Source organism: Amblyomma maculatum, chromosome 3, assembly GCF_055883805.1.
Source record: "Amblyomma maculatum isolate TAMU_Amacu chromosome 3, ASM5588380v1, whole genome shotgun sequence".
Classification (NCBI taxonomy): Eukaryota; Metazoa; Arthropoda; class Arachnida; order Ixodida; family Ixodidae; genus Amblyomma; species Amblyomma maculatum.
Window position 1 is genome coordinate 181,843,862 of NC_139346.1, and position 24,432 is coordinate 181,868,293.

Here is a 24,432-nt window from a genome sequence, read left to right on the forward strand (position 1 = left end):
TCACTGCAGCAGGCTACATCCTTCATTGAGTCACCCCGGCAGGCCCGAGTAAACAGTATGCATATTTGAACCCATCAGAGCCTGCATGGGTACAGGTGCCGGAGCGACGCGAGCGCGCACCGCAACGCCGCCGTATCTGCTGCTGCGTGGGGGGCAACGCCAAGCCGAGCCCCGCAGCAGCTGTTGCCCAGGCACCGCGAGGACATCTTATTTACCGCGAGTAGAGCTGCGCCGCCTGGGATTGTGACGGCTGCACGCATCCGAGCGAGCGCGACTGTGTGTCTGCCGTGCGGGAACGCCGATCATGCGGCCGGGATGCCGCCGCTGCTGGATGACTGCGGCTTAGCGCATGTTCTGCAGCAGCCCTGCTCTCTGCGCCGTCACCCGTGACAGGGCCCTGCTGCCCGTCCTTGGCACGATCGTGAGCGCACGCGCCATTGCCGCGTCTGGTGTGATTTAGCTGACTGACAGGACGACCAAAACGAGGTCAACGTCGGAGGCGTCCACACCCGGGTTGGATTAGTAGTGTGCCACCTTGTCACATGGCTTCTGACTGTCACCCACGAGGCCCAACCATGGCCCAGAGGAGCTCTGCCGGCGCCAACCCAGTGTACTTCATCAACGGTCAGTGGTTATAATTAATGTATAGACATCCGCTCTTCGCTTCAGAGCGCTCGTCACCCATTGTCTTGGTAAATATGAAGTGATATACGCTGCAGCCAAGGAATACAATTATGTTATTAGGGAAATCTTTCTCTTTTTAAAACAAGGCGAGCTTGTCGTTTAGCTGCGACAACATTCAAAGCACTCCAGGAGGCAGGTGGAGGGAAGAGGACTGAGCAAGTGGACAGTGACTCATGACAAGAGAAAAAATAGTTCTCTACATGTGCATAGAAAGCAGGACATCTGGATCAAGAGGTTTTAGAGAGGTTTCGAGAAAGAGAAAGGCGAATAAGTCAAATGAGTGTATTTTCTATAGTTTTGGCACTTCTATTGTCCCCCACCGCCAGACGTCAGGCCGGACAACAAAGATAACCGACTCGCTCCTTTTCAGAACTACAAAAGATCTCGCAGTTGTAGTGGTTTTAAGCTGAAACGCAAAACAAAAAAGGGCGAATCAAGACGTAAACATTGTTTTGCGTCTGTTATCGTTGTGTGTTTGTTATTGTACTGCAGCTTAAGTTCCCCCAGAGGCTGTGTATGCAGCAATAAAAATGCAAGAAGCGGCTACGAATGCCACGAGTCACAATTACGAGCCGGCATTTCGGCCTTGTTTACGAATATGTGGTAGACATGTGCGCTTTGAATTAATACGAGCGCATGTGCTCCATGCTCATTGCAAAGCAGGTGCGTTGCTCGGAAATGTTCTTTTACAAGGTTGCTTCGAAAGCAAAAAATCATGCTAGAGGTATGCGTGGCAATCACTGGATACCCACCACCTGATGCTTGCAGGCATTGCCGAAATCATACAAAGTAGGTAATTCCGACGGTAAATACTCTCGCGGTGCGGTGCTGCGTAGCGCCGAAAACATGACGCCGTTTTATTAAGCTGCTTTTGATGATTTTCTGTATATAAAACAAAAGGCTATTTGAATATTTTATTTGTTGTTATTATAAGGGAGTGATTGCCCACTGGCATCCATCTAAGTGCAGCCATACGGCTAAAAAGAAAAGCTACACAGCTGTCTCAAAATTTTCGTATTGAAGAAAAATTCGTCCTGGTCCGGTGTTCGAACCCGGGACCACTACCTATTCAGGACAGTCGCTCTATCAACTGTGCTAAACAGGAAGACTAGCAGGTGGTAGGCAGGTGAGAGCGACTTGATCAGAAACACGAAGTAGGAAAAGTGTTAGTCCAAAGTTTAGATCTCACAAGGTGAGGTGGAGTAGAATTTCTATTAAGGAGGTAACTACTGACGTCCATGTAAGAGCAGCCATGCGGCTACAAGGGAAAACTATACAGCTTTCTAAGAATCTTCGTAGTTAAAGAAAAATTCGTCCTTGTCTGCGTTTGAACACGGAACCAACGCCTATCCCGGGCAGTCGCTTTTTTTAACGACACCGCCAATCTGACGAGAGATTATTTCAGGAAGGACACACAAGTAATATATACAAACTGAAATAGAGTTTCGAAAAAAAATGGAGGAGTAAAAGACAGAGAGCAATGTTAATAAAGGCGCTTCAATATGAACAAGAAGCGCGATTAATATCAATTATATGTATAAACTTACAGCTGAAACGAAAATAAACTGTGACTAATGCATCAATTGAAATATATTAGACGAGACAAAATAGTAATATATAGTTCAAATTATAAAAAAGGGCGAAGACTGCATTTAGAACGGAACAAAACGCAATGGTTAGTGAACATTAGACAATGAGCAAAGCAAACCCTTTTAAACTAGTACATATAAGTACTAAGGTTGTTGAATGGGCCGGGAGACACCACCGAGCAGCCTTTCGTACCGAGGGGCGAGTATATTTTATGTCCCACATACAGAGTTCCCCGGTATCGGCGGCATAATGAGGCCGTGAGGCAGCCAGAGGCATGAGCTGACTGAAAACAGGAAACTCTCCAGACACCTGTGCACTGTAGGCTTCAATAACTGCGGGTCATTCACTTCCATTCGATTTTGCTTGTTTTGAAGTGCTGTTCTGATCTAATGAAGCACAAAAATTAAAATTAAAACGGTAACCTTAAAGTTGGTTAATGGTACCGTTAAATTGCTCAAAACGGTTGCTCCACAGTAGTTCAAATTTGAATCATTGGGTATCGAATGCCCAAAACTAATGTCCATGCATTATTCAACTCGTACTTAATGCCGCAATTTAAAAAAAAAGAGTGGGAGCAATGCACGGACACGACTGGTAGCACTCCCTAAAGCCATGTTTGATACGTGGAATCATTGGCTTCTTATCGTCTTATCGACGATCTATCAAACTTCATTGTTTACTCCTGGATTGCAGTCTTTTTCTTGCTCGGTGATGACACGCCTATGTTCGATCACAATGACATGAACGAAATGGTTACAGTCTAAAAGGCTGAATCAGTTCGTTTTAAATGAACACACGTGAGCGTGCGCTTGCATGCACCAACGCACACATGTACGTGCACATGCTTTCGGTATTCGTATGCGATGTTCCGAGTTTGTGTAAAGAAGATCCTAGTTTCGAGAGAACTCCACTTCAGCAAGCACGCGAAACTGACCCAATTTATATATATATATATATATATATATATATATGCGTGTGTGTGTGCCTTCTGTAAAACCACAGCATCGATGCAAAGACCAAGTATTCTGACATCTGCACGACCCTCGGAGTCGATGGATTTTGAACGGCGGAAAGATTGTACAGGATTTTCACACTTGACTTCTTTCAAAATGCCGAGAGGTATCTCCCGTAGTCCAACGTCGAATATGGCGGCGCCCTTTGACCTACTTGTGAAAAGAAAATCAGTAGAGCATTGCGCACCCACAGCGACAGGGGGCGTGCCTTTGAAAGGGGCGATTGCGTTTACCAACGAACATCGATCATCTGTTGACATGTCAGCCTTCATCCGCAAATTCACACAGTCCCTTTGCTGACGGACGACAACAAGAAAAACGAACTTTACTGAAGCATCGCTTTGTAATTCCATAACAACAAACTAGAATGGGACGCGTTACGATTCAAGAAAGCAAGGCCCTGTCTCCGCGGTATATGTTCGTAAGCATTTTTTTTTTCATAGGCGGTATTAACAGCCTACGCAAACAGCCCTGCGTGTACAAACTGTGGGTGCGACGAGTCTATAGGCCACATTCTTTATGAGTGCCCCACATACAGCGAGGAAAGACAGTGTCTGTGCCGTACGCTGGAGCATCTTGATGGACGCCCATTGACTGAAATTAAGATTTTAGGTCCCTGGCCACGGCGATCGTCTGTGGTGAAGGCCTCCCAGGCACTGCTCCGCTTTATGAAAAGCACAGGCCTAACTGAAAGACTATGAGTTTGCTGTTATGTTACGTGATATGACTGTGACGTGATGTGATGTGACATGTCTGTGATGTGACTGTACCAACTTCACCCATCCCTCTCTCACAACTTTTATATCCACTCACTCCTTTCCCCCAGTGCAGGGTAGCAAACCGGTTTCTTTTACGGGCTAACCTTCCTGCCTTTCCTCCTCATCTTCCTCCTCCTCCTCCTATGTGAAGAAAAAAAAATGCTTGCGAATAAAAATGCTTCGAGCGTTATTTCGTTCACCATGACGCGGCTTCTTCACACTGTGGTATTGTGTGTGCTGTTATCTCGTTGTGAAATTGACAGTTCACCTCTACCAATTGCACACGGAACGAGCAAGCACCACAAGCGACATGCATGCCACAACAGTACCTACTTGAAGCAGGCGGTCCTCTTCGCCCGCCTGTTGTTGTGACATACAGGTATAAATAACTGCTTTACACTAAAGACACGGTGCCTAAACACGAAACCACACCTGTGATTTCTTTCTGAAACAACTAAACATTCACGTTCTGCGTGCAAGTGTCGCTGACGGTTCGCTTCACTGATTTGTCAGGCATATGTCATATGGTTGCGTAAACATACGAACAATGTATAATTGAATAGCCTTATTACGCAAGTTCCAAGAGAGCTTAAAGAGTATTGCAGGAAGGTGAAGGAGACATAACACAGAAACTCAGTGACGCTTAATCTCAGTTGAAGATGCACCAATCGGCTCATGTAATCAGCATGTAACCAGTTTACTGTGCACCATTAGTCCGAGCCAATCATCACACCCGAAAAATTACACCGTACGTACAACAGACGCCACCTTACATCATTTTTGTTCCCTTCAGCTGTCAGTAGATCACGTCCGCTGTCTAGCCCATTAACGTGTGCGGCCGCAGGAACACGAATGCCACTTACAATTATTTATTGATTTGGAGTGTCGAAAGCCGAATGTTTACTGCCCGTTTACAAGCTGCCCCCCCCCCCCCTTCTTGCTTTCAATGTTTCATTTTTGTTTTATTTTGGTTGTTGAGCACTACAAAAGAAAAAACACTGTTCATGTCATTCTAGCGCACACGCTGTTCTGTGCTCTTTATTGCGAATTTCGCTATTGCCAAGAGCCTTCTCTCAGAAGTAAAAGCTGTTTTCTTTCTTAATACTACATACCTACCTATGTGACAGAGTCCCTCATATTATATATATATATATATATATATATATATATATATATATATATATATATATATATATATATATATATATATATATATATATATATATATATATATATATATATATATATATATAGTGACTCGATATAGATGACTCCCTTTTCCTGCCCTCTGACAGGCGGGCCAAAACGACGCGTACAGTGTGTGTCGCGCGGAAAAACCGAGAACCGTCAAGTTCATGACAGTCGTGCACACATAGAGTCGCGCTCCCTAGGCAGGAGGGACATGACGCATGTCCGTATCTCTCCTCTGGCTGCCAGGACATGGCAGGTGTTTTGAAGGACCCGTCTTTTATTCGCTTCATTTCCGGGACAAAGCGAAAAGAAGTGCGCTTCGAACGCGCACACCATCGCTATGCCCCTGTACACCTGTGACCGCGAACGCGTCGCACGCTTTGCAATCAACGCGGCAGTGGCGCTTCGTCAGTTTCGTTGTACGCAGCCGTGAGACCAGAACGAGGCATATTTGCTCTACAAGCAGCGGCAGCGGCCCCGTTTCTTGAGAAACTATATAAGACACGTCGTCGACGCTTAACTAGACCGTGAAGTGCTCATTGGAATAGGAAGCTCGTATAGGCTCGCCAACATGGACGACGCTTGTCTCGCGGTGAGTGCAGCCAACCTCTGCGAAACGTCTGTTCAGAACTTCTGCGATGCAGAGACCTAGTGTAATCAACGTGCTTAACGAATCAGAAGGCCAGCACGTCTGAACAAAGCGTGATGTTCTTTCTTTTCGCAGTTACGATGTTCTAACCTTCAAGTTATAATTATACCACTGCATTAACGGATTTTCTTATTTGCTTTAGTGCGTGACTAGCATCAGCAGTCAGAGAGGATGTATATCAGGGAACCCTAGTTAAACATAATGAAAAAGGTTTTTAAATCGACCGCATCAGTTCGATGTGATGGAATGGGCTTTGGCACTGGAGCGTGAGAATCTGAGCAAGCCACGCCCACCTGCACGCGCATGCGTTGTTTCCCAAATCTGCAGGACAAAATAGAGAGTATATTGGTGATATGCTGCACTTAATCCGTGTAAAACTTTACTACCGATTAATCTATCAACGTCGTGGGAGAATACGACACGACAAACTCTGAATGCTGACTACGCTTGTGCTCAAGGCATGTCCACTGAGAAAGAGATAACTCTAGTCTCCACAAACGAAGCTATTTCGAAGTGCGTGCTTCAGGAGGAACTTGTGTAAAATGACGTATTGTTCATTTGCACTGTCCTGACATCTTTTTGTTAGACTGGCCATATCTACCTATTTGCCTAACTTGTAGCTGGCAACTCCTATCCGAACCAACATTTCTTGTCACGCATTTCACAAGAACACAAAAAAAATTGGGATGTTGAGGGAAGAGCAATGACAATGGGAGCGAGGGTAGCGAAAACAGCCTGCAAGAGGAATATGTCATTTCCAATATCTAATATATCCGTAGCGAGTTTTATTTTTGCACGGTAATTTGTTTCAAATTCAGCCACGTTGTTGCCATGAAAAGATTCTGAGGACGCATCTCGGTTTACTGTATAAACTGGATATGAACAGAGGAAAAAATGTGGCGCACAATGAAACCCCCGCTACGAGTTACGGTCACCATCATCATCATCATCATCATCATCATCATCATCATCATCATCATCATCAGCCTGATTATACCCACTGCAGGGTGAAGGTCTCTCCCATATTTCTCCAATTAACCCGGTTCTGTGCTAGCTGCATCCACTTGACCCCTGCGAACTTCTTAATCTCATCCGCCCACCTAACTTTCTGCCGCCCCCTGCTACGCTTTCCTTCCCTTGGAATCCAGTTTGTTACCTTCAGCGACCATCGGTTATCCTCTCTTCGCACTACATGTCCTACTATACACTACTACGCACTACTTCGCACTACTTCGCACTACTTCGCACTACTTCGCACTACGAGTTACGGTACTCATAAATAACTAGAAATAGATATCGTATGTTCGAAGCACAAGCGCCTTGGAACCATTTTTTTATACCAGGATTTCTTTTCGTAGCGTCGTATTTCGACCTCGATCGATTCTTCTATTTCTGAAAATGCTTTAACGGTCGAAGTGCTTTGGATCTTGCCCCGTGTTAAACTCGCCAGTGGCCACAAACGGTCAAGGTAAAAGACGTTTTCTACATATTTTGCTCAAGGAAATCGTACGTAATGACAAAACCGGAATACTATATGACTAAAGCTCATGAGAGCGTTGCTACGGCTTTACAGAGGCCATGCAGCCCAAAACTAATACACCGAATTGGGTCAGAAATAGCCACACGCAAAGCAAAATATATGTTATAAACAGGTTATATAATTCAAAAAGTAATGCATGCATTTTTTTTTTAACATGGAATGCATACAGAAAGCGTGAATGAGTTTTTAGGCCAAGCTCTCTCAAAGTTTGAATCCTAGACTGTACAGCACTGCTTCATCGGTTATAACAGAGCGAAGAAACCTGCGCGGAATTAATGAAACCTTCGATTATATACCCGAGATACAATCGGGAGCTAGGTGCGCACGTGCGACACGCGCATACGCATTTACTTGCAGGTTCGGCAACGGCAATGGCAGTGTAATGCCAGTAAGTTAAAACCTACGGTTACCTGTACAGGCGCGGCTCACCCGCTGAGCCATTAGCGTAAGCTAGCGCCCTCGATAACGCTAACGGCAGCGTTTTATGACATCGTCACGCAAAGGTTGTTTGGCAATTTATGTCAAAGGGCGAAGGGTATCTTAGATTTAGCAAATGGACATGTAACCGTGATACAGATGGGCCTGGTGAGCGTAACATGCGGAACATTATAGTTTGTTGTAAACTCCAACCACATTCACTTAGTGCTTGGTTCCAGTTCTACACTCACGACAAATTGGTCAGGCTATAGATTTCGTTCACAACTGTGAGTATTGTGAGCATTTGTTTCAGCTTGTGCCCTTTTTCTATTCATAGCTCAACGTCCAATCCGTTAGCCTTGTACTGTAAACATGAACGCTATAGTGAAGCATCCAAATAAGGACTGTGCGCGTTTAAGGAAGAAGAAGAAGAAGAAGGAGAAGAAGAAGAAGAAGAAGAAGAAGAAGAAGAAGAAGAAGAAGAAGAAGAAGAAGAAGAAGAAGAAGAAGAAGAAGAAGAAGAAGAAGAAGAAGAAGAAGAAGAAGAAGAAGAAGAAGAAGAAGAAGAAGAAGAAGAAGAAGAAGAAGAAGAAGAAGAAGAAGAAGAAGAAGGAAAAGAAAAAGAAGAAGGAAAAGGAAAAGAAGAAGGAAAAGAAAAAGAAGAAGGAAAAGGAAAAGAAGAAGGAAAAGGAAAAGAAGAAGGAAAAGGAAAAGAAGAAGGAAAAGAAAAAGAAGGAAAAGAAAAAGGAAAAGAAAAAGAAAAAGAAGGAACCATTGCAATCAGAGGGTGCTCACTTATTGGGTAAGAAAATTGACAATATTATGCATAGCAGCAATGGATGAAGACGCAAGAAACTAGCTGGATCACTTTGGCTGACTTGGTTCATTTGCTTCTGAACTTTGAAAGTTCATTAGCTTCACATTGTTTCCTCTGAGTCATTCTGTTCAATGCTCGTTGACAATCGACTTCATCGACGCTACTTCGCTTTTCTGTGCGATGGAGTGGTCTAATACCCTGATATGTACGTTGTCGAAAGCTTCCAGCGGAGTGTGTAGGCTGGCTTCCTGTCGCGTTTAGGGCGAAATGAAGTAAATGTAAACATATAGGTGGCATTCACCGCATGACAAAGGTGAGGTGCGACCATGACCGCTGAACACTGACTTTGCAAGAAGCAGCAATGCAAAATATAGCAAGAAAATAGATTCCTAAGTACCGTCAAGTTGACTCAGAACTAATAATAAGAAGTTGTCCGATCTTCGTCAGCACCTCGAGCTGTACACTTGCGATCAAATGTTTATGGAATGATGTAGGTGAGAGAAAAAAAAAAACAATTTGATTACCCTTCCCGGACGCAGCCTCAATGAATATATGTAACCTAAAAAGAAAGTAACATATATTCTCAGTATTATTGCATAACCCACTTGTAAACAGGAAAATGAGCAACGCCGGAAGCCACATCTCTAACACAAGTGCACCTTGACGTCCGTGCGTTGACTGTCGGAAATCGGACTGTCATCTTGCCGACTCTATTACCAAACACACGTGGCTAACTTTTGTACAGATGCCACGAAGCCGACTTCCCTTTCTCACATTTTCGGGCGCGCTGCCGCGGGAAAACTGCGCGCCGAATAGCGTCTGCGATTAAAGATGCGCGCTGCAAGATGAATCCTCCTCCAATTAGGAGGATGTCAGCAACCTCTGAAACTTAGTATAATCAGCTGTGTCTGAGGCGAACCGGATCAAAAACCTTCCCAATGGCGCCGAGAATTACGCACTTCAGATGCTTATTTTCTGAAACTGCATATCACCGTTGGGGACGTATTCACACACTGCTTGCTGATACGCCCTGCAAGCAGATCATCTCTTGGTCCAGTCACCTTCCACGAACAGCCTCGTTGTGTCGGCCTCCAGCAGCTCATGCTTGACCAAGTCAAAGACAGCCTGAGGAGGTGGCTAGATAGCTGTTGCTTCTTCACGGCGTTCAGGCACCCCATCCAGCCTGTCTCGACCCTTCGGGATTATCGAGCAATTGGCCGAAGCGCTACCGCGACTGTGCACATGCGTGCAGCCTTAAACCGTATTACGACCCGTGTGTTTTGTTATCTCTCTGACTCGCCAGGGTGGCTCCTCCTTCAATCATGCAGGGTCTGCATTGCGGACTGTATTAGCGATAATTTCGCTCCTGATTTCATTCTGCGCTACGCTATGGCTATGTTTTACTAACTAAAGTACAGAAAAGTTTAAGCTTTCATCACACAGGTTGCTTGTCAACATATGCTGCAGACATGATAATTTTTTCGTCTAAATCTATAATTTAAAAATTCTCGCATTATCTTGTTCATTACCCCCACCCCCTTGCCAACATAATCGGCATAATAATTATCATCATTGTAGGATGGCAGCCGAATGCTGCCATCCCACTTCAGGAGGCTTTCTAAACATCCCTCTCTCTGAGCTTCTCACCCCGTCGACAACGTCCCACCTCCCTTGACGTGAAATCTGTAGCTGTGACAGACAATCGGATGCATTATCTAACAGTTACATATTCCGCCATTTTCTTCCTTGCCCCTGTCATACCCAAACGATGAAGACCGAACTACGTGTTATTTTATATCTGTGAACTGGACAGGGGCGACCTTATATTGTAAAATATAGGTACGGTACACGGTACCTATAGGTAGTACTGTATGTCGCTGCCATGCATTGTACTTGGGCCATGTATTCTGGTTGGCTTTCCAGCGCCAGCGCGCCGAGTTTCTCACGAGCGATAACTCATTCTCACTCTTCCAGCGCTTAGCATCTCCCAATGGATAGAAGAGCGCTCTTCAATAAGTGCCTTGCATGTGGAAAACCACTGACTTGCAGATTTTTGACAGATTTTTTTTTTGTTTTTTTTTTTTTTTTAGGCGGCTCGCCGGTTTCGATCTCACATAAAGATAATATGATGCGAACGGTGTGCGTCGTGGCTTTCTTCTGTTCTTTGCACATTGCTCTCTTTGAATAACGCAGCCTCTGTTACAGCTGCGAACGGCGCTTAGAATGCTAACGAACCTCCTAACGTACGTAGGCGCATATAGGATCAGTTCGTTGACCTATGCGGTAGACTCTTCCTACTTCCTCTTCACTGACATTACTGTGTTCTATACATGAAGGCTCCCTGATACAGATTACAGATGGACTTTGCACCATCTGTGCATGAGTACATTGCTCGTGTTGTTGGTTCAGCGGCTCCGAACCAGTGTTGACGGCACTGATTCGTAACGAGGCAAGCGCGGATGCATGTTTAAGGCAGCGATATGTGAATGCAGTAGCTTGATGAGCGCGCTATCGTGTGGTTCAAAGTCGCAGCCAAGAGACCAGCTGTAGAAGATCAATGCATATTCATTATTCACAATTGTTGGCCTCATGCCACGCAAAATTCTGGTCTCATGACACGCAAAATCCTTACTATGCACTCGCACTCTATCTGTGCATACATGTGCACACCATGATCTGGTTTGCTTTGCTTGTGATAAAAGGGCTGTGTTTCAGAAAGGGATACACAACAGTGTTTTCGTTTTGTCTAACAGCAGCTGTAGTCGTCATTCGACATAGGCAGTTAATCTAGCCGATGCTCTCAATACACAAAACTTCTCACAGCTCGAGTCATATTAAAACTTGACGTAACCTGACCCTCTAGAAATTTACGGGGTTAATAAAAGGCAAGCATAACCATCTGTTTCAGTAGCGATACATCTGAAGGTATACTGTAGGGGATTGAACACTCCGAAGCGGCACTTTGGCTGTGAGGGACGCCTTAGTGGAGGACTTCGGATTTAAACCACCTGGGAATATTTAACGTGTACTGAAAACGCAGAACGCAGAGTCGCTTTTCGCATTTTGTCCGGCGTTTTATCCCGCGACCTTGGATTAAGCAGCCGAGCACCTTCTCTACTGAACCGCACCGGATAGTGTACCGTCATCGAGAAGAACTAACTGTTACGCCAGTTGGCATGTGATGAATGTGGATGCCAGAATCCAGAAAAATGAATCTTTTCGTCCTACATCAACCCGGAATCGAACTTGCGACCTTAATATTCACCGGGAAATTCGTACTCTTGAGCAGGTGCCGAGTCCTCGTATCTGAATTCTAGGCTACTGCTTTGTAACGATAGCTTAACCATCAAGTGTCGCAAACATCAGAAAATTAGAACACGGCAGCTGTATATCCCACATTTAGTGCGCGCTAAATGCAGGTGCGTTTAGCGACAAACAACATGTTTCTTTCTTTTTTCGGCGGAGGTAGAAGAATGCGACCCTGACAACCGGACAAGCGAACAACAGCCGAGCGCGCGCCAGTCTCCCATGGACTAGAATGGTCGCGGAATGGGCTTTCAGGTGGAAAAGTTCGATTGGGAATGCTTTGTATTATGTTGTTCTTCGTTGACGCTGGGAATAGACGTGTCTCGTGGCAGCCGCGCGGCCTTTCTCGTCCCGCGCGTCGCCTGTCGCTTATCGATTTTTTTCATTGCGAGGCTGCGAGTGACCGTTTTCACTTGTTTGTCTCTTCTTGCTTTCAAGCCGTAGCCCCGTTTCGATGCCGGAAATATCAGAGCTCGACTGTGCGAGCAAACAAACTGCTTCAATCCTGGCTCGTAATGCAGTCTCGGTTTAGGGTGATGCAAACTGTCCGTTCTGAGGATATCAACCTGCAGCCCTTCCTCGTTTCTTTGCACTCAGAATGAAATCAATACTAGGATAAAAGAAAATAAATGAGAGAGAGTTCGTACGTCTCCGTCTTACCAGGAGCGTATAGATAACAGGCTTTAGTTAGAATAACCCTGTCCTCCGAGGTTTCGATCGTTTTAAGTTGCACCGACCAGCACGTGGCTTCACTAAGCTAGGTACGAGTATGTAGCATCTACATTAAGCGTAACGCCGCTGTTATGAGCACGACTTTTCTGCTACCGGAGGCTCACACAAGTGGCGTGGAAATGCTGCCTCGCAATATGCTAAAATGTTTAACCTCCGCCCACTGATAAAATTTTCGAGATTACGTATCAGCAAACTTTGGTCTCATATTTACGTTACCATTCATTCACCCTTCATTCCACTCCACTGCTGGATATACCCTCCACTTTTAACCCGTTTAAGTGTAAGACGAAAGAGGGAGATGGTGCATCTGCTTCCACGCACCGCAAAACAGCGCGCATTTAAGAGACCCCGATCACACAGCACGCTCATCTATCGATTCACAGGGTAGCAGTCACAGGTTTTTCTTTTTTTTTTCTTTTCTGGCGGCTGATTACAAACAATTAACAAAATCACGGAGAATTGCATGAATGGAAGACACTGCGACGAATTCGCGCAGCTAGAGTTTCTCGGAAGTGCCCCCAACAGCGAGAATTCGGCAAAAATCCCGCGATTCCAGTAAAAGGACGACCTCAGTGAAAGTGCCCACGCGTAACACGCCACCACACCACATAGTCTGGGACTGCGGTGCCACTGACTGAATAATTCATCGCAGGGCCCCTCCACGCAGTCTGTGTCAGCACTAGTCGAGAACCGCTAGCAGTGTTTCTACGTACACTATACACACAGAATTCTCCAAATGGTATGGATACAAGCCCTTGCTGTCAGTCATGCTTTCGTACTCTGCTATATTCTGCAACACTTAACACATAACCAGGAAACCTGCATGATGACAGAATATATATACTCTCGCGTTGGAGCACAGTGCCAGTGGTAAGCCTTCCACCACAGCCGCAGGGCTCAAGGTGCGTATCACAGCACATTAATAAAGGTGTCGCTAAAGAGCTACTCTATAACCGAGCCCTCAGAAAATATGTCCCTCAGTCTTTAAAAGGCTGCATCTTCTGCGTCAGTACTGATGAGAGGCAGCAATTTACTGTGAAAAAAACTCTCGGCGACATTGCCTTGCTTGAGGCGTGCAACAGGGGCCCGCGTATACTTCGTTATGATTGCCTTCACTATGACAGTCAAACCGTGAAAGTATCCAGATTGCAATTATACCCTTCATCATTCGCGAGGTTTATTGTATCGGTAATGAAACGTGAATACGCTGTAATTACCGTCATGGTTTAGAGCAACACATCCCGCATGTGCGTTTTTGTTGATCATATCAATTCAAGCGCGCCTCAGGAAACCCCGAGCATGATTAGCAAGCCAGCGACTAAGTTAACCAGCTAACAAGGCACTCAGTCAACTACACGTACTCAGCCGGACAGCAAGGAGCAGCTCGAGTGGAGTCGTGAGTGAATGAGAGAGCGGACTAAGTGTGCTAATGAGCGAGTGTGTGGATAGAGATTTATTATGTGAGTAAATAAGCTAGTGTTTGAGCACAGGAAGATCCGTATAACCCGTGCTATGGTCTTTCCAGTTGTGATGTATGGATGCGAGAGTTGGACTGTGAAAAAGGCTGACCGCCGAAGAATTGACGCGTTTGAATTGTGGTGCTGGCGAAGACTCTTAAGAGTTCCTTGGACTGCCAGAAGATCAAATCAGTCGATATTGTCGACCATAAACCCTGACTGCTCATTGGAGGGTCAAATTCTAAAGTTAAAGCTCAGCTACTTTGGTCATCTGATGAGAAGAGAGGAGTCGCTGGAGAAAGATTTGATGTTGGGAAAGGTTGAGGGTCGCCGGAGAAGGGGTAGGCAGCGAACGCGATGGTTAGATGGCATTCTCGAGGCATTGCAGATGAAGCTATGTGATGTTAAGAAGATAGTGAGAGACCGGAAAGCGTGGCGTCACATGGTCCATAGGGTCACGAAGAGTCGGACACGACTGAACGCCTGAACTGAACTGAACTGAACTGAGCACAGGAGTGAGCGAGCAGACTACTTGAGTGTGGAAATGGGTGATTTGGAGGTTAAATCGGGGAGCGAGTTTGCGTGCGAATGAATGGGTTAGTGTGTTTGCTAAGCAGTTAGCGAATGAGTGAATGAGTGAGTAAGTTAATGAATAAGTGAGTGAGCGAGCAAGCGTGTGGAGAAGTGAGCGAATAAGTAAATAAATGTGTTAGGGGGTGAGTGCATGAGTGAGCGAGCGAGCACTGAGTTAATCAGTGAGTGAGTCAGCCTTTGAGTATGTAAGCGAATGAGTGAAGAAATCTGTTAGTGAGTGAGTGAGTGAGTGAGCTGAGGGAATGAGCGAGGGAATGGACAAATGATACAGTGAACGAGCGGGCGTACTAATGAAATTAGTGAGTGAGTGAGTGAGTGAGTGAGTGAGTGAGTGATTGAGTGAGTGAGTGAGTGAGTGAGTGAGTGAGTGAGTGAGTGAGTGAGTGAGTGAGTGAGTGAGTGAGTGAGTGAGTGAGTGAGTGAGTGAGTGAGTGAGTGAGTGAGTGAGTGAGTGAGTGAGTGAGTGAGTGAGTGAGTGAGTGAGTGAGCGAGCGAGCGAGCGAGCGAGCTGAGGGAATGAGCGAGGGAATGGACAAATGATACAGTGAACAATCGGGCGTACTAATGAAATTAGTGAGTGAGTGAGTGAGTGAGTGAGTGAGTGAGTGAGTGAGTGAGTGAGTGAGTGAGTGAGTGAGTGAGTGAGCGAGTGAGTGAGTGAGTTCCCTTTCTATTTATCGGCATCCGGGTCAGTCTGTAGCACATGTAACAGTCTGCAGTACATGTAACGCTTTCCATGAAGGAATTCAACTATCTAGATGCTAACTTGTGCCACGCTTTTCACCGCGCGTGCATGACATGATGATGTCTGCTGTTTATCCGGTGTGATTAGGAAACTTGTATAAATGTGGTTTTCCTTGCAGTAAATCTTAGTTGAAGTTCCGCGTTTTTGTCCTGTGCTTTCTTATCTTAGTCTCTGTCACTTGACGCGGTTGCAATATGCATTCCACAGTCAGTCTGAAACTAGCCTGCTAAAACGAATGAACCCAGATTCCTAGTTCGCTGCCATGCCCAGCAGCTGTGCTTCGCGTCCACGTGCCGCACGTGTTCTTGTGTTCTTTTGGAAGAGCCTCGACGCATGTGCACGCCATGGTGCGCAGATGCATACGAGGTCATGACACCTAAGTTCAAACAGGCGACAAGCGCCTGCTGTGGGATATTGCAGTTGCAATCAGCGATGTCTGTGTTACGAACTCACTGTGCATCGAAACCTACGTTACTACGAAATACTGTGCTGAATAACCACTACGATTTTTCAGGCCAAGGCATCCTAGCGCAGGCGTACTCAACTTCTGAAACAAGCAGCGTCGTAATAATACGTCTTTTTCACAAAATGTGGCGCCCTCTGGGAGTGGTTGAAAATTCATCTGCTACTGGTTGAAAACTTCCTTGGAAGATGCAGCCGCCAGCGAAATGACGGTGTGTGTTCTTGACAGCTACCGCCATCTATCGCATACGCCTGTCACGAATATTAACTACACATGGCCTCCGAGATCAGCACAGCTGCCTCGATCGCGGAGGTTAAGAACTGGGCATGCGCTGCTGGGTTGGTGGTTTGTTTTCAACCAGGGGATAAGCGCGCATGCGCAGAGCGGCCATGTGAAAAACCCGGATTACCTATATGTGACTTATTGCGGTAAATGACTTGTTTCTTGAGAGGTACATTTTTTTGGCTGAAAGTTCAAGCTCACCTTAAAGTAATTTTTTTTCATCCCCCTTCGTTTCGCAGCCTAAATAGGCCCAATTTGTCTGGCAGTACCTTCCTATTGTCAGAAAGCAGATATTAAATGGAAATTATGGTCTCGGTGACTTAAGATCTGAGTCAGTTTTCATGCCTTTCTCTCCTCCCATCTATCCTTGACGAATTCAATATCAAAAGGCTCTAGATTTTTTTTTTTTTTTTGCTCCCTTATGTGTTATTCTACAGTGATCCGACAAAATCTCTCGAAAGAATTTTTACGACCACGAAGTTTAGACACAACGACATAGTGCGCGAGTACAGGACACATGTCAACAAGTGTCGGAGTTTTGAACGTTTTATTTATTTGTTTATTTAAGATGACGCTAAAGGCCCTCTTTAGAGGATACCTGTACGTCGTTTGTAGTGCGTAAAGGAACTTCACGAGCCGTCGACAATATACTTCAGAAATTTTTGACTGAATGGATAAGAACACGAGAGTGAGAAGGTTGTTTTGCAAATCAGAGGGAGTAAAAAAAAAGAAAAGAAAAACTGCAATGTACACCAAACAGTAATAAAACGTAACGGCGTCAGTTTTCAGTAAAAAAAAAAAAGGACAACAAACAATCGCAATTATCAAATAATAATAAAAAATATTTTGAAAACGAAATATTTATTCCCTCCTTTTTTTTTTTTTTAAATGCGAACGTCGTCGTGTTGAAATTCCTGTGGGTTAGGTTCAGTGGCTATGCATTCTAGTAGGTTGTTCCACTCGATAACAGCCCGTGGTATGAATGAGTTCACAATATAGATGAATGCAGGCTCTCTGTAGTTGGAATAGGTTCAATGGCTGTGAATTCTAGCAGGTTGTTCCACTCGATGACAGCCCGTGGTATGAATGACTTCGCAATATAGATGAATAAGGCTCTTCGGGATGCCGTCACGGCAACTCCGTGAGTAGTTTTTCCCTTTGCTGACTTGCCTGTCGTTCTCGAAAACGTGTATTCTGTCTTCTTTCTTACCAACCCTTTTTCAAAAATGACACAAAACCTTTGCTTCACGTGGAAATCACGTCACTGAGACCGTTATTTCACGTCGCTCCCACAGTGACTCTGACGTGCTCGTGTTTCTCCTTAGACGGAAGCTATCGATCAGGCCGCTCCCAGTGGTAGTGTGCCTGCGTGGAACGAAAGGATTCCAATGCGGCGCCGGCGGCGCTTTGCTGACGACCAGCGACCAACGTGGGGTTTACGAAGTATTCATGGCTACGGCTACGGCTATTGCTGTACATGCAGCGATTATTCCTATGTGGGCAGGAGCATGCACTCGCGCGCATTACAACGCCGCCTTAAGGCATGCCTTTAGGCATGGCTTGTGAAGGAGCTCTGGTTGTGATTGATCCGCTGGCGGGACGCACTTCTAATGTCGTTCATCGGGTTCAGGTTTTATAGATTTTAATGCCCCAAAGCGACTCGGGCTTTGAGGGCAGCCGTAGTGGAGGGCTCGGGAAATTTCGACCAATTAAGGTTCTTTAGCGTGCACTGATAGCACACGGTAAATGGGCGCCTTGCTTTTCGGCTCAACCGAAAAACAGCTGTCGCGGGCGGGATCAAACCCGTGCCCTTGGTTTCAGCAGTCGAGCTCCCTAAACTTAAAGCCTGGCATGGCGCGAACTGTAGTTTCTACGGACCCCTACACGCCTGTCTGCACGCAACCAGACATCTCTTCAGGTCATCTAGTGTGTTGCACAATTACCGGCGCGCTGTAGAATGCTTCTCCCAACTAAACCGCGGTATCCTCGCAGCTCAAATTTCGCGCAGAAATAGCATTTTGTCGTTAGTATCTTTTAATACCATATTTGTCTGGGATACTTGCCTGATTAGATCAGAAGAAGTCGGATGTTCCCATTGTATGCGGCGGCGGCGATGCAAGACGAGCCGCTGTCCCAGCGATGGCACCGGCATAAATTTCGTATTAAAAAATACTAACGATAAAATGCTATTTCTGCGTGAAATTTGAGCTGCGAGGATACCGCGGTTTATTTGGGAGAAGCATTCTACAGCGCGCCGGTAATTGTGCAACGCGTGGTAGCTGTTGGCTACCTGTTTCCCCGAAAGTGTTAGGAGGTGGCGACACCTACCCAATGAGATACATCCCATCGTTTGCATGTGCACAGTTGCATCATTTCCTCTCAGTTGACGTCAGCTGCGTCCAGCCTGTCAGCGAATTTCATTAGAGACCCCGCCAGTCGTCACCTGTATTTTTTTTTTTTTTCTGAGACGATCGAGGCTTTCCCTGATGTGTGTCGACTGTCCGTGGCGCGCCACTGGCTGTGGCGAACACCCTCCCTTTCATTGACAGCTGTGCCGAGGCAAAAACTAACGAACAGGGGAGAAGAAGAAGGCTTAGAAAGAGAGTGCTTTGTTTGCTGAAAATGGATTATCTCGTTGGCATTGAAATTGAGGCTGTCTTCCAAAGATGCTCCTTCAGGGCGTACGGACAAGGCGTGGCAAATCGCGTGAAGTGTTCTCGCAGCGACTCATCGACTTCGATGTTTTCACTGCCGCAGCGTTCGATGGTTACCTTCTTTTTGTTTGTTTTGTTTTGTATCGTTTCCCACATGAGGTAGGAACAGATCGCCCTGAATCGATTACGCATGATCACGCGTGACTGCTTATACTGTTGATGAGGGTAGCTGATTAGATAAGTTGGTTATTCGTGATAAAGACTGTGGCACTCGAAAGACACTGACAACACATGTGCCAACTGTGTTACTAATTATTCACTGCTCCGTAGACGCGTTGTCTTGAAATTTTCGAGTCATATTCGATTAGAGTGCGGCAGACTGGGGCGGTATTTTTTGGCCCAAACGACCATGGAGTGCGTTTTTGTAGCGAGAGCTACACTGGGCTTCAAGTCGAGCATTTCGCGGTGTCCGGAAGAGGCCAGTTGTGCGCATGCGCCGTTACCATGGCAACCGGAGAGGAGCATACGCAATTTTGCGTGTAAAAGGCGGAGATAAAATAAGCGGCTGTGTCACAACGTTTGACGTGGATGCAGAGAAGGAGTATCCAGAAGCTGCTAAATGGCGGTATAGACAAGAGAAGATTAATTCTTCTGATCCTGAGGTTGTCGCCTAGCACTTGCTACTCAACAAAGAGAGAATGAGCGTAAGAAGGTGAAGAGAGCATCGGAGGTGCCCAAACGGGGACTGGACTCCTTGCCAAACGGAGATGCCGGACTGCCGATCGTAATAGACGGCGCATAGCCGCCGAGATGGAGCCTAAGACGTCAGTCAACGGGAACCAACAGAAGAGGATGTGTTCAAAAGGCATCAGGACTCGCTTAGTCAGTGTATGAAAGAAAATTTTGACTTTAATTTAGCTTCAGACCCTCACGTCCAGAGTACACATTGGGGAACTACTACAGACCTTGTATACCAAAGAGACTCTAACAAATCGAAACATTGTATTGACAGTATCTACAGATAAATAAATTTTACGCTGCATGCTCTTCACAGATCATCGGGCAGTATTCGTCTCTGTCAAGCAAAATGAATAAAAGATGTGTATACACAATGTATCTCTCTGCTAAACATACAGTGACCATAACAAGCTCAGCAACGGAAACGTATCTCTCGCTACGTATATCCTGGCATAGCCGAGCTCAGCCACTACCTTTTCTTTTTTCTTTTTTTTTCGCTATCGTCGCTTTCGTAACCTTATACTTCTACCTGACGTTTTGCCTACCTCTATCTGCTACGCTTGCTTCCCTTGGAATCCACCCTATTACCCTTGACTACCACCGGGCATTTTTGCTTCATTCGCATTATGTGAACTCTCCAACAGCCATTTCTTCTTCTTGATTTAAACCAGAATATTACCTAGAGTTTGTGCGTGTGACGTATTATTTCCCTTTTCATACTTCCAGCGTCGTTCTCGTGGCCCGGATTAGCGCCCAATACTTGCCCTAAGTAGATGTCCGTGCTCCCTTACCACCACTAATGTTTCGCTGCCTATCGTACACAGCTGTTCTCTTACCAGGCTGTTAAAAATGACGTTTGTTGCCTGCGTATTAATTTCTCGATTGTTAAGCCTTACTTTTGTTCTCTGCGCATGGATTCCCCTTTCTGCATTGGCTGTCCTTTATCATGCTTTGCAATCCGTGCCCCAGCTGAGTTACAAGCCAATGTCATCAGCGAATTGCAGCCTGCTGTTTATATCGCCATTAACTTTTATCCTCATCTCTTCCTAATTCAGGTCTCTGAATATCTCTTGTAAAAACGCGGTGTAGTGCACTGGAGAGATTATGTCTCCTTGACTGATATCTTTCTTTTTCAGGGATATCATTACTTTCTCGATAACGAGGTAGCTCAAGGGGAGTAACGGTTTTTGTTTCCGGGACTAACGGTTATGGAGAAGCAGTTATTCCCAATAGGGACCAACTTCCGGAGAACACTGAATACTTTCTGGTTCACAAGGCATACACTGTCCCTCCACTTGTGTACAGCGCGTATAACACACCCGCGGTTCGCGACAGGAGGGATTCGTGCCGGGGTCACGTCGGCCTGGGTCGCGGCGGCCGGCGGCCCTGACACTGTCGCCCTGCTGCTGCGACACGGACAACGCCCACGCAGGACCCCGTGGCGGCGCGCAGAAGCACGCACACCCATTCTCTCCTCCTCATCTTTCTCCTCCTCTTCCGTCGCTGGCTGCCATTCACGCACGGGTAATTTCTGCGGGGTAGCAACATGCAAGCAACCCTCATCCCCTTTTTCCTTTCCCCATTTCTATTTCTCCCTCTATCCATTTTAACCTTATTCTTTATACCTTCTCTCTTGCTAGCTTCGCTTTTTCTTTTGGGAGTGCCCCCACCTTTCCTTTTTTATCTCCTGTCCGTCGTGCATAGCGTTCCGGTTTTTCCCGGCGACATTTGGCTTTCTCTGCTCTTTTCAATCACCGGGGCGCAACGCCGTCGTCGTCTGGGTTATCATCGTAACGTGACTCCCATCGCGTGTCGAGCCGTGGGCGCTTTCATTGGTCAGCATATATTCGGCTCTACCAATTTTCTTTTCGACTTGCTTTACCTGGAATGTGGGCTACCCGCTGTCTTCTTCGAAGTCGGAGACCTGGCTCGGCCTCCCTGAAAGACCTCGGTTCAGGCTCCGTCGAAACGAACGGATGACCTCAGTCGCGACAGGCGGTTAGCCTATCTGGTCCAGTGAGGCATGCATAACGGTTGTACTAAAACATTATCAAGAGATTTCTGCTCAATTGCTTAGCGCGCTTTGACAGCTAAGGTACGTGCGAGGGTGTGTCATTATCTTAGAGAGATTTCTGACCCCGCTCAGCAATGGCTGTACCCCTGTGATGCCTCATACGCCCACGTATAGGGTACGCTCTCAGGTGGCTGCAAACCCACGCGCGATCTTCATCATATGAAAGTTATGTGTGATTGGCGTCCCAAAGCGGCTCAGACCATGGGGATGATGAAGTGGAGCTATAAAGACTTTTTTCACCCACCTGATGATCTTTAACGTGCGCTAATGTCGTATAGAGCACATACGCCTTTAGCATTTCGCTTGACCAACATACGGCCACAGCGGCCGAGTTTGAACGCGGTCCTCTGGCTTAGTAGCCGATCCCACTATCCACTGTGCCACCGCGGTGGGTTTCATCTCCCAGTCTTCATGGTGGCGACCATTGCATTGAGTGAGTGAGTGAGTGAGTGAGTGAGTGAGTGAGTGAGTGAGTGAGTGAGTGAGTGAGTGAGTGAGTGAGTGAGTGAGTGAGTGAGTGAGTGAGTGAGTGAGTGAGTCAGTGAGTGAGTGAGTGAGCGAGCGAGCGAGCTGAGGGAATGACCGAGGGAATGGACAAATGATAGAGTGAACGAGCGGGCGTACTAATGAAATTGAGTGAGTGAGTGAGTGAGTGAGTGAGTGAGTGAGTGAGTGAGTGAGTGAGTGAGTGAGTGAGTGAGTGAGTGAGTGAGTGAGTGAGTGAGTGAGTGAGTGAGTGAGTGAGTGAGTGAGTGAGTGAGTGAGTGAGTGAGTGAGTGAGTGAGTGAGTGAGTGAGTGAGCGAGCGAGCGAGCGAGCTGAAGGAATGACCGAGGGAATGGACAAATGATAGAGTGAACGAGCGGGCGTACTAATGAAATTGAGTGAGTGAGTGAGTGAGTGAGTGAGTGAGTAATGAAGTTGAGTGAGTGAGTGAGTGAGTGAGTGGGTGAGTGAGTGAGTGAGTGAGTGAGTGAGTGAGTGAGTGAGTGTACAAGGACTAGGTTTGGTTATTTCGTTTTTGAATGCCAGCAAAAACACTACTGGTTCTTCTAATTTATAGTCAAGTTCTCCCAGCGCCCTCTTGATAACTCAAGGCATCCTCACTGCTTTTATTTTCGACGGCGACTCAGCAGCATTGCCTTTATATTATAAAAGTGCATTACTGTTCGTCGAGCGCACTTACATTTACGCTATAGCGGAAGCAAAAAACGGTCCTTCCTCTTTGTCGGTGCCGTTCTTGAGAAAAAAAAATACCGTTACGTTCGTGACGAGAGAGGCGGCCATGTTCCTGTGCAGAGCGCAGTATTGTTTGAAAACGCAACATTTGCGAGACAGACAACGGGCTTCATGAGGAGAAAAGCAACCGTGGAAGTGTTCTTCGAGACAATAAATTAGACGGTATTAGCTTTAATCGCATAGTACTGTCTGAGAGCAAATATCATTGAGTTAATTTCGCAAGCAAACATGCGGTGCAGCAATATTTAACTAGCCCAGTATGAATATATCCATTCAATCCGAGGACGACATGTAACCGATGTAACGTCGGGCATCAATATATCAGATTCATTCCGTTCAAAAACACCAGGGCTAAATGCCTCATCTGATCATCTCGTTAACAAAATTTCTTTCCTCATTTGCTTTCAGTATTACGGTAAAGCTAACCATTCTATTTTGCCAGTACAACAGGCAAAACCTGGAGTGTGAATATATTTGCCTCATGGCGCCCCGAAGTGTAGGCGATAAACGTCTCATTTGATCAGCCTGCTGAGGCAACCTCTTGTTTCAAACTTTTAATTTCGTTCCTGTGTTTCTTCGACCAAGCTACACGGAAAAGTGAAGTACCTTCGCGAGTCGGCGCTGCTTGCAGCACCCCATTTCTAGTCGGCACCATTTGTCTAATTAACGGCGGCTGCGGTGTTTACTTCGCGAACGGTGGTGCGGGTAATGTCGGCGAATGCAGGCCAGGCCGTGACCGAAGGCGTGACCGTGCAGTTAGAGTTCGGCCGATGGTGCCCCCCGTTAAGTGAACCGTTAACCGACCAGCGCACTCTACCGTTGCCGACGCGACCTCTCCTCTTTTCTGCTGGACAGGAGCATCAAATATTTAGCACTTTGCTCCAACTATCTTGGCTGACAACAATTTCGCTGTCTTTTGAACTGCGCTTTCGTATTTTATTGCATTTTTTTACCATGTAGAGAGCCGCACTGTGTATAGGGTCATAAACTTAACGATAACCCATTCAGACGGCGAGTGAATTTTTGTACACCAGAACTTTGCGCTGTTAAATACGCGTGTACAGTTTTTTCAAATATATTCTTACATTGTGATCCTTTATTACCTAAAGTCTTTAAACGTTGAAAATCTTCCATACAACTATTTCAAGCCAAGCATGCGACATAATTGTAGAAAAAAAAATCCTTTTAACGTAGTACTATCCGCGCTTTTGTATGGCTGCTGCGGTGTGTATCCAGTGGCTGCTAGTTTACTTTTCGTTGGTTTGCAATGTTTAGAAATTAAAAATTCTTAAAATGTGCTTGTCTGTTAACATATACACAGTTCTAAGGACAGGAATGAGCAAAGCGAACTATAACTGAGTTCCTGAAACCAGCATGAAGCTTCGATGTGAAGATATCAGCTTAAGACATAAACTGTGCAATTTACGACGATTGTAATTGTTTGTGCGAGCTTTCGGCATACTTCTCAGGAAAATCAGAATAGTTTAACG

General features: G+C 45.9%; 1 protein-coding gene across 1 annotated transcript in view; it reads left to right on the forward strand.

Annotated features, from left to right (window-relative positions):
- The first annotated feature begins 228 nt into the window (after positions 1–228).
- The window catches only part of LOC146197111 (ATP-dependent translocase ABCB1-like), a 118,973-nt gene continuing 94,769 nt past the window's right edge, over positions 229–24,432 (forward strand). Inside the window, exon 1 of the mRNA XM_084598854.1 lies at positions 229–624. Within this exon, the coding sequence (XP_084454980.1) occupies positions 543–624 (82 nt within the window). The 5' untranslated portion in view covers positions 229–542. The remainder of the gene's footprint in view (positions 625–24,432) is intronic.